We start from the raw sequence: 17545 nt of genomic DNA, 5'->3' as shown, positions 1-17545 counted from the left end.
TCTGTACCCCCACACGCTATTTAAAGACCTCTGGCGTCATCATCGTATCACTCATGGTGCATACTTCTTTTTCTTAACCAGTTATTATGCCTGACACACAGTCACAAGCAGTACTCACTCACTCCCTCACTCACCAAACACTTTTCACATTTCAAATTGCTTTACTTTTGTAATTATTGGCCTCCGTTTGGCTGAGATATCCTGAAAAGAATTTTCATGAACTAATAATTAATAGGAATTCATAAAGGGGCGGGGCTACAAGGATGCCAGTTGATTGACAGGTCACCGACGTCTCGTTGAAAAAAGCGCATTACGAAAAGACAAACGAGGGAGGCAGAATAGTGGATCGAGAGGACCTTCTTTAAATACATCATTGTGAAGTATGTTTTCAAGTGGTTTCCTGATGGGTAACTGTTTTAAACTAGAAGAGATTTTGTCCCCAATAGTTGAACTGTGCGAGTAAGCTAACCGTTAGCCTGCTCTCACGGTAGGTTAGCGGCTAATGTTATGAAAGGCTATAACCTAACGTTAGCATGAAGCTACGTAGCACTAGATAAGGATAATGTGGAGAACCAGGTCATAGTTAGTTTTTTAGCAAGCTATTTAGGTGCCTTAAATCAACTGAGTTGGCAATAATTTCAAGCTAGAGCTCAAAATAAACAGTAATGAATGCTCAGAGATGATCTCAATGTCCGTGTAGCCTGTTTGCTATTGTGAATTTCTCAATTGTAGCCAATTTACTTTGTGCTGACTAGTCTACATGATCCAGTTAAATTTTATAGTTTCAAGGCTGGTAGTAGTTTAAACTAAGCTTCAGATAAGAATGAAGAGGAAGGCAGATATTTCAGGCTTTTTTTTAAAAGAAGCACAGCTCAGGCAGGCCCAGACAGACCCTAGCCCAAATGTCAGCAGCCGTGGCAGCTCTGAACCTGGAGCTAGCCAGGCACAAGTGTGGTCAGACACAAGGACCCAGTCTACCAGCACCAGGTCAGAGCATACAGAGGCAGTACATTGCATGCCCAGTTCGGACATTGTAAAGTGTGGCCTCACACTGTAACAAAAGGTGATATTGACATAATAGGCCTACATTTGTATGTTGATTCAGGTGATAAGAATAGATGATTTTGTTATTTTCTTTATTTTGGCTGCATCTATATTTTTTACAATGCAGTTTCATCAGTTGTTGAGATACATCTGCCTCTGAGGAGGAAGACAGTGAGCCAGAGCTGCTGGGAGGAGATGCCACCGACCACATCAAGCAGCACATATTGTGCACCTAAAGGACCACGTGGTAGGCCCATACTTAATCACGTATCTGTGAAGCTTTTTAACAGCAGCTATTCTTACATCGTATAGTATGACAAACACAGGTGCTACTAATGGCATTAATTAGCCTAAGGTCCGGGGTGTATACATATATATATATATATATATATATATATATACACATATATATATATATATACATATATATATATATATATATATATATATATATATATATATGTATATATGTGTATAGATACATATATATATATATATATATATATATATATATATATATATAATAGCTATTATTATATAGAATATTTCTATACTCATTTATTCACTTATCCAATATTATTCCCTGTATATGTATATACATTATTATTATTTTTATTATTACCTTTTTTCTTTCTTTATGTATTTATTTCAATTACACACTCTACATTTGTTCTCGTTTAATTCATTTACTCACTTATTAAATATAATATAATATATTTTATACTGTGCCCTCTTTCACTCCATACTTTTATACCCTATATACGCTCCTCGTTTGTCTCTTTGCTGTTTTTTTGTGCCTCTTTGTTATTAGTTCCTCTGTCTCGTCTTGTGCCATGTTATACATATGTATTTTCACATTCGTCACTTGTACTGCACCTGAAAAAAGTACAAATGAATTAAATTTTTTTTTTTTTTTTTTAAAAGAAGCTGTTTCAGTGTCTGGGTTGATTTCTGTTTTATGAAAAGTGACTGTGACAGTGAAGTGATGTCGACGTGTGTGTGGATTATATTTGTGAACTGTTGGAATAAAGTGAAGTTAACTGATCAACGTGGGTTTTTGAGTAATCATAAGCTTTTAATGCCGTCATAAATTAAACTGGCTAAGCACTATATAAGCAGCCATTGTTGCTGGTGATCTAATTAGTTTCTTTAAATAATGCGTTTAGAAAGTCACTGCAGTAAGAGCACAGATGGTTGTAAAGCTTGTGCTCTCTGTAGATTGATGTCCATGAAGGCAACATGAGATACGGACTCAGTGAAAAACCTAAATACTCTGTACACAGTGTGTAATAAACTGTATGAAATGTCATTTCTACCTCAGAATATTTGAACAGCCTGCTTAGATGTGACCTCCACGAGGAGCAGTTCATCTTAAGACCGAGACCAAACCTCCAGCAGACGATCTGAAGAGGATGATTCTTCATAGTTACATATGGACTCATATCTTTCTTAAATACCAGCGGGGAGACATGACTGTTAGAAAAGATGTGCACACAGTCAATGTATGAATAAACTTAACTGGACGGATAATATTTATTAATTATACACTAAATTTAAATGTGTACTGTGACTTCTAAACCTGACAGCTGGGATTTCTAACCCCCGCCAAAAAATAAATAAATAAATAAATAAAAAATCCCTGGATTAACCTGGGTGCGTTGTGCAACAACAAAATCCCTTAAAGTCAATTTCACTTTGATCCCGACCGATCGTAGAAATATTGACAGGAAATGTTTGATGAACTGACTGTGGCTGTGCAACGTGCGTAAAAGGCGCACCGTATATGTGGACGCGCGCACCGGTGCTGCTGCTGTGTGAAGACAACACGTGTTTGATAAATACAACTACATATAGACAGTTTGGATGGAGATTAAAAATGGTAGTTTGTTGGAAATAAAGCAAAGTGAAACAGGCCAAACTCAACATGAAACATGTTTCCAGAGGACTCCGTGTGTGTGTGTGTGTATGTGTGCGGCTCCATTAATAAAATACACACAGGTGACTTGTTGCGCTCTTTGGGATGTTAATGAAATAGTGAAAAATAGTGTTAGTGGTAGGGTGGTTGGAGAGCACGGATCGCCGTGGAGAGTCCGGTCAGGGCTCTGGTGGGTCTCAATAACCAGGCCGTGGGGTGCAGAGAGAGTTCTTTATTTCTTATAAAGTTGTTGGCTCTTACAGGCACTTCGTTGTGAGTGTGTGTGTGGTTTCTAGAATATACACAGAACAAACAGGGTGAAATTCACACTACTGTTAACATTTTCATACAGCAAAAGGGGTAATAACCAACAGTAGTTTAAAGGTTTACCACATTAACACACTGCTTATTACTTAACTCAAGGTAATTAGAATACACAAGATAATTATTATTGATATCAAACTGAGATCTACTTACAGGACAAATGGACGCACACATCCGTCTTAAAAGGAAAAAAACTAGACCTGGAACACCAAAACGACTGAAAACTGCCAGAAACAACTCTTTTGTGACCTTTTAGACCTCTCTCCCTTTTTGCAGCTAGCAGACTAGTCCAAACCGGTTCCTGTTGCTAGGCAGAACAGCAACAGTGCGCCCTCTAGTGGTCAAAGACGAGCTACTCTCTTCTCAGCTCCTGGTGGCAGACAGCCTTTTCAACAGCCGCCCCCGAATTCAAGAAGTGAATTCGAACCAGTGTAAAGGCCTCTATTCCTCTTCAGGAAGAGAAGGGAGACTTATAAGTCTTGCCACAGGTCGGGTGTACGTTCTGTCTTTTACCAACACCTCGGCAGACCGAACACGGTTGTCAGCTCCAGGAAAGACTTGAATGACCTTTCCCACAGGCCAGAGGGCTCGGGGCAGCTGGTTGTCAACAATCATAACAATATTCCCCACTTTTAAGTCCACAGCTTCTGTCCGCCATTTCTGGCGGGCCTGGAGTCCAGGAAGGTAATGTTTGAGGAAATGTTTCCAGAGTTGGTCAGCCAGTATCTGGCTATGTCGCCATCTCCGCCGGCCTAGTATCTCTGGGCCTTCATAGACAACCTGGGGCAGGGAGGCATCACGCCGCCCCATGAGGAGACAGTTCGGGGTGATGGGATCAGGATCTGCAATGTCCGATGAGACATAACCAAGAGGTTTGGAATTTAGTATTCCTTCAATCTCAGTAAGAACAGTGCGCAACACCTCCTCTGTAACTGTCTGGGCCCCAATGGTGACTTGAAGTGCAGCTTTTAGAGAACGAATCTCCCGCTCCCAGCATCCTCCAAAGTGCGGTGATCCTGGAGGGTTGAAAGCAAATCGGATTTGCTGGCTGGCGAGTTGGGCTTGGAGCTCGGGTTGGAGGGATTGGAAAGCCTGCCATAGCTCTCTTTCTCCTCCTCTAAAATTTGTGCCTTGGTCAAACAGGAGCTCATGGGGCTTTCCTCGTTGGGCGATGAAGCGTCTCAGAGCCATCAGGAACGCATCGGTGTCCATACTGCTGAGAAGATCCACATGAACTGCTCGGGTTGTCATACATTTGAACAGTATCCCCCACCTTTTTTCATTTCTGCGACCAATCTTGATCATATATGGCCCAAAGCAGTCGACGCCGGTGGAGTAGAAGGCAGGCTCAAATATGCGCTGTCTAGCCGGGGGAAGGTCAGCCATCTTGGGTGGATCGGGTCTTCCTCTCCACTTTCTACACTCCGTGCACTTCCTTTGGTGCCGACGCACTGCTTCACGCCCCCGCAGTATCCAATACCGTCTCCTAATTTCTGCAAACACTCTCTCCGGCCCCGGATGATGCAGCTTGACATCATAGTCCTGTATGATCAACTTGGTCAGAGGGTGCTGGGGATCGAGAATGATGGGGTGAATTGTGTCTGCTGTGAGGTCGCTGCAGCGGCGGAGACGGCCTCCCACTCTGATGAGTCCTGTTGCCTCGTCAAGCTCTGGAGCCAGTGACATGAGGCGGCTGGATTTTGCCACTGGTTTGCTTGCAGTTAGCAGAGCAGACTCCTCTGGGAAAGAGTCTCTCTGTGCCTGTTTCAAGGCCTCCAGTTCAGCAGCAACATAGTCGTCGGCGGTCACAGGAGTTGAAAGGTTGGCCGCCCCATGCAGCTGGTGGGCAGTGACCTTCAAATAGTCACTCAAGGTTTGATGCTGCTGTGAGTCTGGCGCAGTTAAAACTGTAGTCAACAGCACAGCCATAGCAGATTGCCTCATCTCACTTTCCGGCTCATTATGGGGGGGGCATGGGGGCTTTGGCCAATCCTCTGGCCGCTGCTCCAGGAATGCTGGGCCATAGGTCCACCTGCCACCATTAGCTAGGTCCAGGAGAGTGAGACCTCGAGTGATGTCATCTGCTGGGTTGTCTCCTGATGGCACATATCGCCATGTAGCAGATCCTGTCAGCTCTTGGATTTCCGCCACACGCGTCCCTACAAAAACCTTGTAGCGGCATGAATCTGATGACAACCAGGTGAGAACTGTTGATGAGTCAGACCATAGAGTGAGGCTATGGATGGGGAGGGTCAGCTCTGTGGTTATGACCTTGGAGAGCTGTGCGCCAGTGAGGGCCGCACACAACTCCAGACGAGGGATGGACTGCTGTTTCTTCGGAGCCACACGGGACCGTGCAGCAAGGAAAGAAACCTCAACCTTGCCCTGTGGGTTCTCAGTCCTGAGATAGGCCACGGCTCCATACGCCTGCTCTGATGCATCGCTGAACACATGGATATCTCTTACACTGCAGGGGTGGTCCATGTCATCACTGGAGTAGCACCTGGGCAGAGTTACCTTTGGCAGGTGTTCAAGCTCCGCCTCCCACAGGCGCCAGGAATGCAGCAGGTCATCCGGGAGCTGTGGGTCGTCCCAATCTCTCTTCTTGTTCCACAGACACTGAACAAGGACCTTCGCTCTGGTGGTGTAGGGTATAATGTAACCGAGAGGGTCATATTGGCTGGCAAGAACTTTATATATGTTCCTCATCGTGGCCACTGAGCAATCCACCATGCGATGCTTATAGGATAGTGTATCTGACTGGCAGTGCCAGTGTAATCCGAGGGTTGGCTCCTGGACATCTGGCCGACCATAGCTGAGCCACAGTTCGCAGGTGTCTGACCTGGCTTCAGGCGGGAGATGGGTGATGATAGATGGGTCGTTGCTGGCCCATTGCCTCAGCTCAAATCCTCCTTCGGCCAGAAGATGGCGCAGTTTGTCCACCAGAGCTCTAGCAGCTTCTCTTGAAGTTAAGCTGTGTAGACAGTTGTCTACATAGAATGACTTCTCTATGATGACCCGCACGTCCTCCTCTGACTGAGTGTGGTCCTGCACGTGCTTCTGCAATGCAAATGTGGCACAGCAGGGGCTGCAAGTGGTCCCGAAGGGGAGGACTTGCCACTCGTACACACTTGGCAGGCTTTCTGGCCTCAGGTCCCTCCACAGAAACCTCAGCAGTGTTCTGTCGGTCTGGAGCAGCCGCACTTGGTGGAACATCCCTCGGATGTCACTGCTAAAGGCGAGGGCATGCTCTCGGAAGCGGAGCAGCACGGCAAGCAATGAGGGGCCTAAGGGAGGACCTGGCAGAAGGAGCTCATTCAGATTGTGTCCTTGATACTGGAAGGAGCAGTTATACACCACACGGTTCTTCCCATTGTGTTGGACTATATGGTGTGGTATATACCAGGACTCTTCTGTGGTGTCCACCTGATCTGGCTCCACCTTCACAACATAGCCTGCATCCACCAGTTTATTGATCTCTGCTTGATAGGCGGTGGCTTGCTCTGAGTCTTTCAATAACCTCCTCTCGATGCTCCTAAGCTGCGGCAAAACAGCTTCGGGTGGAGCGTGTAGCTGAGGCATGTTCTTAACTCTCAGGAGGGGTGTGGCGTAGCGCTCAATGCCGTTGACATTCACTCTGATGGTCTGCTCCTGAAGTAGATGAATAGCTTCCTGGTCTTGGCGGGATCTTGTGGCCAGCTTCTCACTGCGGTAAGGAAGCACATCCATCTGCCACAGTTTCTCCACATGAGAGAAGAGGTCAAGCGGGGACAATGTGGAGGTGAAGAGACATTGTGGTCCATTAAAGCTGAGCTTCATGTCTTGTGCTGGGCCTTGTAGTGTCCATCCCAGGAGCGTCCTCACAGCGGCTGGTCCACCAGGAGGGCCCAACCGAACGGGCTCTATTGGTGTGATGAGGTGAGTGTAGTCAGAGCCGATCAGTAATACCGGATGAACTCTATCTAGAGTCGGTAGAGGCAACCCAGCTAAGTGTCTGTACTTCTTCTGCAGTGTAGCAGTGGGATGGGTGTGCTCTGCCAATACTAGCTGTTTAGCGGTGAATGCCCTCTGGATCCTAAACTGCTTCTTGGGATCATCAATTGGAGATATGGTGAAGGACACAGCCTCCCCATGAAGCACCTGCACCTCCTGTCTGACCGTGCGCAGGGCTAGTTCTTCTGGCTTGCCCTTCAGACCTAGTTTCTTGGCTGCAGCATGAAGAAGGATGGTTCGCTCTGATCCATCATCAAGAATAGCATACGCCTCCAATGACCGGTTGCCCCTCCTTATGGTAATCTTGCTGATCTTTAGGAGCACCTTACAGTTGTAGGTGGGGCGGTCAACATACAGAACTCTGCTGGCGGTGTTCACAAGACAGTTCTCAGCTTTGGCCGTCTCTGGTGCTTCAACCTCTGCTCTCTCATTCACCTCATGTAGCACAAGCAGGTGTTTCCTATTGCATGTCTTGCAGGGGGCTTTCAGGGTGCACTTAGCTGCCTGGTGGCCACGACCACAACGCCAGCACTTGTTGTTGCTTCTGATCCACACCTCCTTCTGCTCTCTGTTCAGCTGCTTGAAATTTGTGCAGTTGTTCAGATAGTGGTTGCTGTTATCACAATATGGACAGTAAGCTGTCCCTCTCTCCTTCTTGCTGAAGTTGTGGACTGGCGGGGTGGATGCTGATGGAGGCGTAGGAGTGCTTGGCTCTGCTGCCTTACCTGTGCCTAGGAGAATTGTCGTGGGGTTACTGGTGGGCTTGGAGTCTCTCCGGTTCTCTTTCTTTCTGGTAGAGGACTCCTCTCTTCTAAAGCTGGCACTCCTTCCACTGTCCTCTTGCACCTCCAGCTCATATTCCAACCATTCAGCCAAGTCAGTGAGTGTGGGGATAGCTACTCTCATGGGATGGATGAATCTCTTGAAGCTGGCGGTGAGGTCATGGGGTAGTTTACCGAGTAGCCTGGATACATGAGATCCACACTGCAGCTCCATGTGACCTCTTGACCCCAGCTGCTCCAGCATGCCAACCAGAGAGCGTACACGAAGAGCAAACAGACGAAAGGCTTTCACATCACCGCTCATACATCTGGACCATCCATCAACTCTGTGATGCGTTGTACAGCTAGCTTGTGTGGCTGCCCATACATCTTGGTGAGGGCCATCATCGTGTCTGTGTAAGGTTGCCTGGAGTTGCTGTATGAGTCTGCCACAAGTGAGGCCTCTTCACACCTGAGGTGATCTGTGAGGATTTGGAACTTGAATCGCTCGGTGGCGTCCCTTGGGAGGATATTCTCCAGTGCAATCTTCATCTTTGAAAACTCTCTGGGGTCTGGTGACATCAGAGGTGGGATAGATGGCTTAGGCCCTCTGTAAGTATGCTCTTGAGTGAATGACAGGTCGGCATAAGGAGGATGATACGGGAAGTAGCCGTCATCTGTTCTGTCAGCATAACCATGTCTTGGGTCATAGAGGTTATATGCTGGCCTCAGTGGGGTTCTCTGGCCGTACTGATCTGCCCTGGGGTAATTTACTTGAGGCGGGACAGAAGAGTATGGTGGGTAGGAGGGGTCCACTGGTACCCGCTGTGATACCTTGAGGTGGGAGAGATCATCTGCTAACATGTCACTAGACCTGGGTGGGGGGTAGTATGCTTCCCTGTGTTCGGCAGGATGTTCTCTATATTGCATATAGATTGGTGTTGGGTGATAACTCTCCCGCCCACGAATGTCTGGGCTTGGTGGTGGGCGTGGATGCAAAGGTGCATGTGGTGTAGCTGGCCTGGGTGTGTTCCTGATCTCACTCACCAGATTATCCACCTGTTGGCGGAGGTTGGTATTGGCTTGCTTCATCTCCTTTAATGCTGCAATGAGCTCAGGTACCTGGCTTGCATGGTGTCTCAGGGCTGCATTCTCTTGGCTGAGCTGCTGCCACCTGGTGGGAGGATCTGGTACTTGGCTGGGTTGGTGACACTGATCATCCCGCATCTCCTTCATCATCTGTTCCCACTCCTCCTCCACCTGGTCTGGGTCTGGTGCAGGGCTTTGGCTGATAGGCGATGTGGCACCAGAGCGTGCCTCTGTTCCCAACTGAACACGCTCATCTACTCTTGTGTCTTGGGGAATCTGGCTCTGGGCCCCCTTCTGGGATCCTGGTCCAGTCAAATCATAAGCCAACAGGTAAGAGGGAACTGCTTTCTGCCTTGGTGGTCGGGAAACCACATCCTCTGGCTCAGGGTTCGGCATCTTCCCACAGTAATCCGTCGCATCCGGCTCGAAGGACCAGTGAAAAATAGTGTTAGTGGTAGGGTGGTTGGAGAGCACGGATCGCCGTGGAGAGTCCGGTCAGGGCTCTGGTGGGTCTCAATAACCAGGCCGTGGGGTGCAGAGAGAGTTCTTTATTTCTTATAAAGTTGTTGGCTCTTACAGGCACTTCGTTGTGAGTGTGTGTGTGGTTTCTAGAATATACACAGAACAAACAGGGTGAAATTCACACTACTGTTAACATTTTCATACAGCAAAAGGGGTAATAACCAACAGTAGTTTAAAGGTTTACCACATTAACACACTGCTTATTACTTAACTCAAGGTAATTAGAATACACAAGATAATTATTATTGATATCAAACTGAGATCTACTTACAGGACAAATGGACGCACACATCCGTCTTAAAAGGAAAAAAACTAGACCTGGAACACCAAAACGACTGAAAACTGCCAGAAACAACTCTTTTGTGACCTTTTAGACCTCTCTCCCTTTTTGCAGCTAGCAGACTAGTCCAAACCGGTTCCTGTTGCTAGGCAGAACAGCAACAGTGCGCCCTCTAGTGGTCAAAGACGAGCTACTCTCTTCTCAGCTCCTGGTGGCAGACAGCCTTTTCAACAAATAATGTCCATAAAAGCTGAGAGTCTAAGAACCTGAGATATAGATTAAGTAACAAAAATGTAATAAAGGAGTTTGAAATGTTTCTATGTCAAAATAAAAGCCTTCATGTGTGGTCCTGTCACAAGGAGCTGTTTCTATCAGGACTGAAACAAACTTGTGTCAGGCGATATGAGAGAGGACACAGTCACAGCTGGACATTTCTTCATGTTAGATCTGGACTTCACCTGTTGCAGGTTGACTGGATGAAGGTTTAAATCCAGAGGTGAGCTGTGACTGTAGAACACACGCACAAAATGGCCGCGCAGGATTCCACGGTTGCTGTGTTTTTCTCCAGGTGCATCATTTCTATCAGGTCATCATTTCAAAACAAACAAAGTCCGAAACTGTCAACACAAGAGATTTTACCGATTTCACTCATCAATTTCTGTAGATTTCTGTTCCTCCTGAAGAGTTTTTCACTCCGGATAACAACGAACGACAAACTGAGACTGACAGCCGACACACAACCGACCTCCAACATGGAACATGTGAGACTTGAACACTTTGACAGTCTGATGGTGTTTTCTGTGTGTTTTGAAGCCTGACAGGTGAAAGTCATCAGGCTCTGAGATGAACACTGTAACATGTCTCACTGTACAGACAATAGACTCAAGTACACAAACTAATAAAGTGTAGAGAAAAGAATAAAGGTTATTAAAGTGTTTGGAAAAGAAGCAGCTATTCAGGCCGAAGCAGACATGTTGTACATAATGTAGTGGGAGGCAGTGGTGGACAGGTAAGCTAGTCAGTCCCTTCAGTCCTACTTCAGTACAGGAGGATATATCCTGCAAAAATACTTTATTACAAGTAAAAGTATCTTTGTACAATCAGGAGAATGTGCATTAACTCAGATAAATTGCTTTTACTGAATTATACATCAATATATTGTTAAAATTCCTCATGTAGGACTGTTGATAAGCAGGATTTTATTGGCCCAGCTGCTCATTGTTGCTCTGGAACCTCGAAAACTTCAATTTTATCTTGTTTCAGAAAATGGATTTATGGCTCCACTGGTTGAAAAGATGAACAGGCCTCTATGCTCATAAAAAGGAATATTATATTTAAAGGACAGTTACAGAAATTAGATCTGGTCTATTAAATGCCACCTGTTGCTATGACTGCACCTGCAGAGCCTCACTGTAACATGTGAATGTGTGTGTGTTGTTGCAGTGTGTGACCTTCCCGTCCACCTGCGAGACCACGACTACAGCAGCCGCAGGAGAAGCTCTGCACGCCGGGCACATGGTTCCTGGAGCAAGTGTCCATGTTGCAGGAACGAGCAGGTTAGACATCTGGAGGAAAACACAACGTTCACTTCTGATGTAGATGTTTCTCTTGTCAGAGTATAAAAGTATTCTGTTGATAAGTAACAAGATGACCAGCCTGACATCCTCTCGTGTGCTGCTGACCTCCTCCAGGTGAATTTTACCCCAGGGCCCCAGCACTCTGCTACTAAGGCCAAACTTCCCCGGAAGAGGAAGAGGAAGAGGAAGAGGAAAAGGAGCTCCGCGTCCCGTCCTTCTACACCTTCTGCTCATGGTCCAGGGAAGAGGAGTTTTGGCCCCGCGCCTCCATCCACCATCCCACCTGCTGACCTGCCCGTGGTGTCCAACGTGCCCCCTGGCCCACCTGCCAACCAGCCGAGCTCCACTGGTGTGAACCGCTCCGGTCCAGTAAAGATACACAACTGCTCAGTGGAAGATTACCAGAGAGTCTACCATGAAGTGGTAGACGGCCTGCTGAGGTACGTTTGGGTCAAACATGCTGACTCTTTCAATCAGATCATCACATTTGACTCAATCACATTTTATACCATTTGTGTTCCCTCCACTCCTCACAGGTACCAGAGCGGCCGGGTTCGTCCGTACAGTTTACAGCTGGGACGACGTATCAAGCGGAAGCTGTGGGAGAGACTGGACCGCCCCGCCATGACATCATCAACCCATCAAGATGGACTCACACACGTGGACGTCTCGTACGGGGCTGGAGTCTCTCCTCCCTCTATGATGTAGACACTTTGGGAGAACCGAGCCCTGGACAGCCTCCACTTAGAAGAACCAAGTAGTCCAACTGACCTGAGAGCAGCGGCTTCACTCTAACACTCTGTAATAACAGTTCAATGAGATCAAATCCAGTCTGTAAATATCAGAGACCTCAACACAACTGGCTTCATTTACATCAGTACATGCAGCCTCCGTCAGTAATCAAGCCTCCACCTCGAACACCATCTACGCCACCTGCCAAGACCCAACCTCTGAGAGCCACCTGGAGTAAGAGGCTCCATCCTCCACCTACAAGTCTCCTCCAGTCACTTTTAAATCTAAACTGTGCCTTCTTACTACGTCAGCCATCTGCTGCTCTAGCCTCCACCTGCAGACAGCAGAGAGCTGCAAAGACATACTCCAACCGAATCCTCAGCCAAGAACATCCACTGCCAGCTCGACCTGTAAATTCTTGTAGTCAGCTACAACCTGATTCATCCAATTGCAGCTGCTTCCACCTCCTGCCTCCGCCAGAAACCTGCAGCCACCAGCTCCACCTGCAGATTCTAGCAGAGAACTGCAACAAGTCCACCTACAGCCTCTGCCAGCAACATCCACTGCAACCTCCAGCTCCACCATCAGCTTAAAAAACCTTCACCTAAAGTGTCTTATCCCTTCGGCCTACATCCTCTGCCACCAGGGCCGCCTTAACCTAATGTTAGGCCCCGGGGCTGAGAGGTTTTGTAGCCCCTCCATCCCCTCGATTCTCATTTTAAAAAAGCGTAATATCTAGGTAATCTACATCACAAAATGCATTAGTTTCTTTCGAGACATACAACAGTGAATTTTCCCTCTTTGAGCCAGAAAACACCATAATATTGTTATTAACATATCACTGAGCCCACTTGAGCAGAAACACAATACACTTTATTTAAGAACCACACACAGCAACTTATGGTGATAATAAAACCAAAATGTGTGCAAATATGATTTCAAATGATATTATGAAAAACAACACCAACTATCACCTGTCTGCACAAACATTGATAATAACTAATAACAGCATAAGCAAAGAACAGCAACAGATCAAAGTGGAAGCCTGTTCTCCGGCCTCAGCGGGACCTGTCAACCAATCACATGCACCTGCACACACACACTCCATTCAGCCCCATGGATAGCAACGTGGCCTAATGCCAGGTGCCAAAAAGATGAAACTGAGCAACATTTACAGGAGGTTTGCAGTATAATCTAAAAACATAATTTAATTTGCGGAAACAGAAATATATTATGTGCTCAATAAATGTATTTGCATGTTTGCTTGTATGCATTTTAAGGTGCAATAATAACCCCTGCACTCTCACAGACTCTTGCTGGCTGCGCTGCAGATCACTCACTCTTGCTCTCAATCTCTCCTTCTGTGCGCTCAATTTCGCCTGCACACTGGCTCAAGCTAGCACTGCGTTAACAACAGCTAATCTGAATTTAGCGTCTGATCTTCAAGTCTCCCACTGGGTTGACCTTGTGGCACATTTATATGGCTGTGCCAACTTGAGCGAGTATTCGCCATCATTGCTGCACTCTGTCCTCTGCTCCAGCGGCGCATTTACGCGCGTCTCCGAGTGACACCTCCATCCCGATACAAGTCCAGCAGGCTCCACATTGATATAGTAAATAGCTACCCGCAGTGTCTCCACCTCGCTGAGTCGTTTGTCTTTCAGCTCCTGCGGCAGATGCTTTCTGAGCTGCGCGTGGCCTTCATTTACGCAGCGCACTCGAGCCGCTCCTGGATCGGCTGAACTCAGGCTGAAGGAGTAATCAAACACACCGAGGAGTCCGTGAAAGGAGAAATACGAGAACCGTGTGTAGGGTAAACTCTGGCCGAGTACGGGGTCGCTTGTTGTGCGCTCCGGTGTGGAGAACCCATGGAGAGCAAGCGTGGACATATGAAACAGGCTCCACTAACGCCTCTCTATTAATTAAAAAGGATAGAACATGTTTGCATGGGGTGTGATCCATCATGTTAGCATCTTTACTTTGACAGGACTCCGGTCCCATTTTCGCCCAATAAGCGCGCACTTTTGCATCAGTATTGTTTCCCCTGCGGCCCGGGTCACTGTTACATGGGTCTCCCCCTGACTGCTTTGCAGCCTGGTCCTCTCTCTGGGGCTCGTATGCTCCCCCTCCTCCTCCCCTCCACTGCTGCGGGCGGTCCCCTGCTCCTCTCCGGCTACATCCACCTGAGCGGCCTGCGCCTCCTCCGCTCCCTCCGGTGTGTGAGATAGCGAGCTTCCCCTGGTGCTGGGTCCATCTTCAGCAGCAGCTGGTTTAAAAAAGCTTCGGGATCCTCTTCAGTAATTCTTTTTCGTCCAACTCTTACTTAATAAGTTTTTTGCTTTTCTGGGCACCACTCTCAAACGTCCTCCCCGACATTTTCCACTAAATGTCACTCAATCATAGAGGGACACACCTCAAAACTAACTATAGACATTCTGATAGGTCAGCCCACAGGCCAGAGGCTATGGGGCCACGTGGGTAACTCCTAATTTGGATCAATCAGCAGCCACGTAACGTGCGATTAGAGTGATTGACAGAAAACCTGACAAGTTACAAAACAATATGATCTTTTCAGCTCATTGTGAACCTGAACTTCGGAGGCCCCTGAACGTGTGAGGCCCCTGGGCTTCAGCCCAGGTAAGCCCGTGCATTAAAGCGGCCTTGTCTGCCACTAACCTGTTGTTTCCTCCACCAACAGATTCTGGATGACCATTGAGGCCTCTGCCTCCACCTCCATCCTTGGCTGAAAATCAGAACCTCTGCCTCCACCAGTAGATGTGTGCTGACAAACACAAGCCTCCACCTAAAGCCTCTGCCAGGAACCTGCAGCCACCAGCTCCACCTGCAGATTAACACAGAGAAATGCCACTTCAATATCAAGCCACAGAAACATCCACCTCTTCCAGGAACCTGCAGCTGCCACCTCCACCTGCAGATTCCACCAGAGTGCAACCAGAATGCAACCAGAACCTCCATCTAAAGTATCTTCCATCTTTCTGCCTTCAGTCTCTGCTAGTAACCTGTTGTTTCCTCCACCTACAGATTCTGGAAGACTGATGATGCCTCAACCTCCACCTCCACCTCAATCATCAGCTTAAAGAATTTGCTGCCTCCACCTGTCAATTTGGGTCAACAAGAGTAACACAAGCCTCCACCTAAAGTCTGCACCAGTAACCTGCAGCCACCACCTCCACCTGCAGATTCTGGTAGGCAACTACAGCCAAAATCTCCACCTAAAGTGTCTTCCATCTTCTGCTGACAGTCTCTGCCAGTAACCTTTTTCTCTTCCTCCACCCACAGATTTTGGAAGACCACTGAAGCCTGCACCTCCATCCTCAGCTGAAAAACAACAACACTGCCTCCATCAGTAGATTTTTGTAGACAGACACAAGCCTCCACCCAAAGTCTTTGCCAGAAACCTGCAGTCACCACCCCCACCTGCAGATTCACACAGACAATTGAAACCCAAACCTCCTCCTATAGCCAATGCAAGCACCCTCCAGCTTCCTCCACCTGTAGATTATTGCAGATAGCTCTAGTCAAAGCCTCCATCTCAGTCCCCTGCAGTCTTGAACCTCCACCTGCACCCTTGGCCACAAACCTGAAACTATTGCTTCATCCTGGTTATTCTGGCATGGAGCTGCAGAATAATCCTCCACTTACAGCTTCTTCCAGCAACCTGCAGTCCCCTCCACCTGCAGATGATTGCAAACAGCTACAGCCCCCACCAGAAACATCCACCGCCAGTAAACATCCAGTGAGTAAAGTGCAGTAAGTGCTAAACTAAAGAGTCGTTATAGAAGGATCTGAACTCTATGTGAGAGGATAAAAACACAATTTCAGAACTTTAATTTATTTTGTTTTGTATCATCTCAGACAAAATCAGCTGGTGGATCCATGCTGTTCCTAAAGGCATCATCAAACTGGGTCAGCTGTCCATCAAGTCCAAGCTATGTAACCTTCATGGCATTGTCTTTCAACGAGCTGCTAGAAATTATCAATACACTGAGGTAAGCCACACATTTGTTAGATTTCTCATGGGTTTTAATTTACTGAAGAACTTTTAAATGTACTTTTATAAATGATCTAATTTAGAACAAATAAATGCATATATTATCCTCCTGCAGGAAATGATATCCGGTGTCTTCACTTGAACAACAGCAGTGAATCGTCACCTCTCTCAATGTGGTTCCTCTCGGTCAAAACTCAAGATCAACCAGAGCCCAACAAGGTCCAGACCCGGGACCTCTCTACTGCTGCAAGGAAAGAGACAACAGAACTCCTTTCAGAGGGTCAATAAAATATCAGCCTACATTATTCTGTTCTCAATGAATTATTTTAAAGTAGTCGAGCTGAAGACGCTGATGTTTCATTTGTCATCATAACAAAGCTTGTCGATGTGAAAGCATGTAGTCGTATGTATCCTCATACAAGCCCCACAGGACATGTAGCCCCAGTGACACCTTTACAACAAGGTGCCTTAATGTCTATGTTTGTGTTCTAAACTGTAAAAAGGTGTGTTTTTAAATTATTATGATCATTTAAAATGATAGTGACACTTTAGGCAAGATATTTGTTTAGATAATAACATAAATTATCAGGACAAAATCTTCATATTAACATATCTGGTCTTGAGGTAGCAGAGAATGACAGAAAAGCTGATATGAATGAAGTTAAATTGTGTATTAGCCACAAACATTATATATAGCTCTGTTCAACATAAACTATTAGCTTAAACAGGGATGGAAAAAGCTAAAATGTTGAATGTTTAACATTCAGACTCACATTTAATGATAACATTTAACATTTACATTTAAATGTAACATTTCTTACACATGACATTTTTACAGTTTATGTCTCAGCTGTGGGGAAAATTAGCTAAATGTGAAGAAAATACCTAGATATTGAAAATGTGTCAGTTAGAAATAGTCCTTTAAAAAGACTCTCATGTTGTTCTCCTCAGTTTTAATGTAATATCAGTTGTTGTGTCAGCATTTTACAAGTTATAACTGCTCTGTGTTCAAGTGGTACATTTCATGACAAAATTACAAGTTATGGTTAATTGAAATAGACCATTTGGGTTTAATCCAACTGTGTTTTTCACTATACACTGCTACATACACTTTGGGTTTTGGTGTTTTGAGTCTGTTTCCCAACAGTGTTTGTCAGGAAAACAATTTTGCAGGTGGTCAGATGGTTGTAATGGCAGATAATCTTTATTATTTCTGTTTTGCATGCATACCAGGGTGGCAAAATGAAACTGAGTTTGAGTCCCTTTTTGCTACATCAACTAGGAAGAAAGCCAAAC

The 17545-nt window shown here is 46.3% G+C and overlaps 2 protein-coding genes across 7 annotated transcripts; one reads left to right on the top strand and one right to left on the bottom strand.

Annotated features, from left to right (window-relative positions):
* Positions 1 to 269: 269 nt before the first annotated feature.
* On the top strand, positions 270 to 16554 carry LOC115591940 (uncharacterized). Of its 6 annotated transcripts, none has more exons than XM_030434361.1 (9): positions 270 to 380; positions 1172 to 1291; positions 11372 to 11484; positions 11620 to 11945; positions 12042 to 12976; positions 14936 to 15443; positions 15538 to 15994; positions 16114 to 16247; positions 16365 to 16554. In XM_030434361.1, the coding sequence occupies exons 2-5, from the start codon at positions 1240 to 1242 to the stop codon at positions 12211 to 12213; spliced, it is 663 nt and encodes a 220-aa protein (XP_030290221.1). In that variant the 5' UTR covers positions 270 to 380; positions 1172 to 1239; the 3' UTR covers positions 12214 to 12976; positions 14936 to 15443; positions 15538 to 15994; positions 16114 to 16247; positions 16365 to 16554. The 6 variants fall into 6 exon arrangements, 4 of the variants coding, with proteins under 4 accessions (XP_030290221.1, XP_030290218.1, XP_030290219.1 ...); XM_030434358.1 differs by lacking the exon at positions 270 to 380 and adding an exon at positions 416 to 987; XM_030434359.1 differs by lacking the exon at positions 270 to 380 and adding an exon at positions 416 to 987 and having other exon boundaries at positions 15538 to 16008.
* LOC115591937 (uncharacterized) lies at positions 3177 to 8388 on the bottom strand. The gene is made up of 2 exons (XM_030434352.1): positions 3437 to 8388; positions 3177 to 3251 (listed from the first exon to the last, which is right to left on the bottom strand). Exon 1 carries the CDS (start codon positions 8360 to 8362, stop codon positions 3725 to 3727), a length of 4638 nt encoding a protein of 1545 aa, XP_030290212.1. The 5' UTR covers positions 8363 to 8388; the 3' UTR covers positions 3177 to 3251; positions 3437 to 3724.
* Positions 16555 to 17545: the final 991 nt, after the last annotated feature.

This window comes from Sparus aurata, chromosome 11 (genome assembly GCF_900880675.1).
Source record: "Sparus aurata chromosome 11, fSpaAur1.1, whole genome shotgun sequence".
Taxonomy (NCBI): Eukaryota; Metazoa; Chordata; class Actinopteri; order Spariformes; family Sparidae; genus Sparus; species Sparus aurata.
This window is presented reverse-complemented; position numbering and strand designations above follow the sequence as displayed.

What these genes read in the sequence shown, in the direction of transcription:
- LOC115591940 (XM_030434358.1), top strand. Translation starts at nt 903, where the DNA reads ATGTCAGCAGCCGTGGCAGCTCTGAACCTGGAGCTAGCCAGGCACAAG. An exon ending in CATGTTGCAGGAACGAGCAG is followed by an intron (nt 11,485 to 11,619) that starts GTTAGACATCTG and finishes GACCTCCTCCAG; the next exon opens with GTGAATTTTACCCCAGGGCC. An exon ending in GTGGTAGACGGCCTGCTGAG is followed by an intron (nt 11,946 to 12,041) that starts GTACGTTTGGGT and finishes CACTCCTCACAG; the next exon opens with GTACCAGAGCGGCCGGGTTC.
- LOC115591937 (XM_030434352.1), bottom strand. Translation starts at nt 8,362, where the DNA reads ATGAGCGGTGATGTGAAAGCCTTTCGTCTGTTTGCTCTTCGTGTACGC.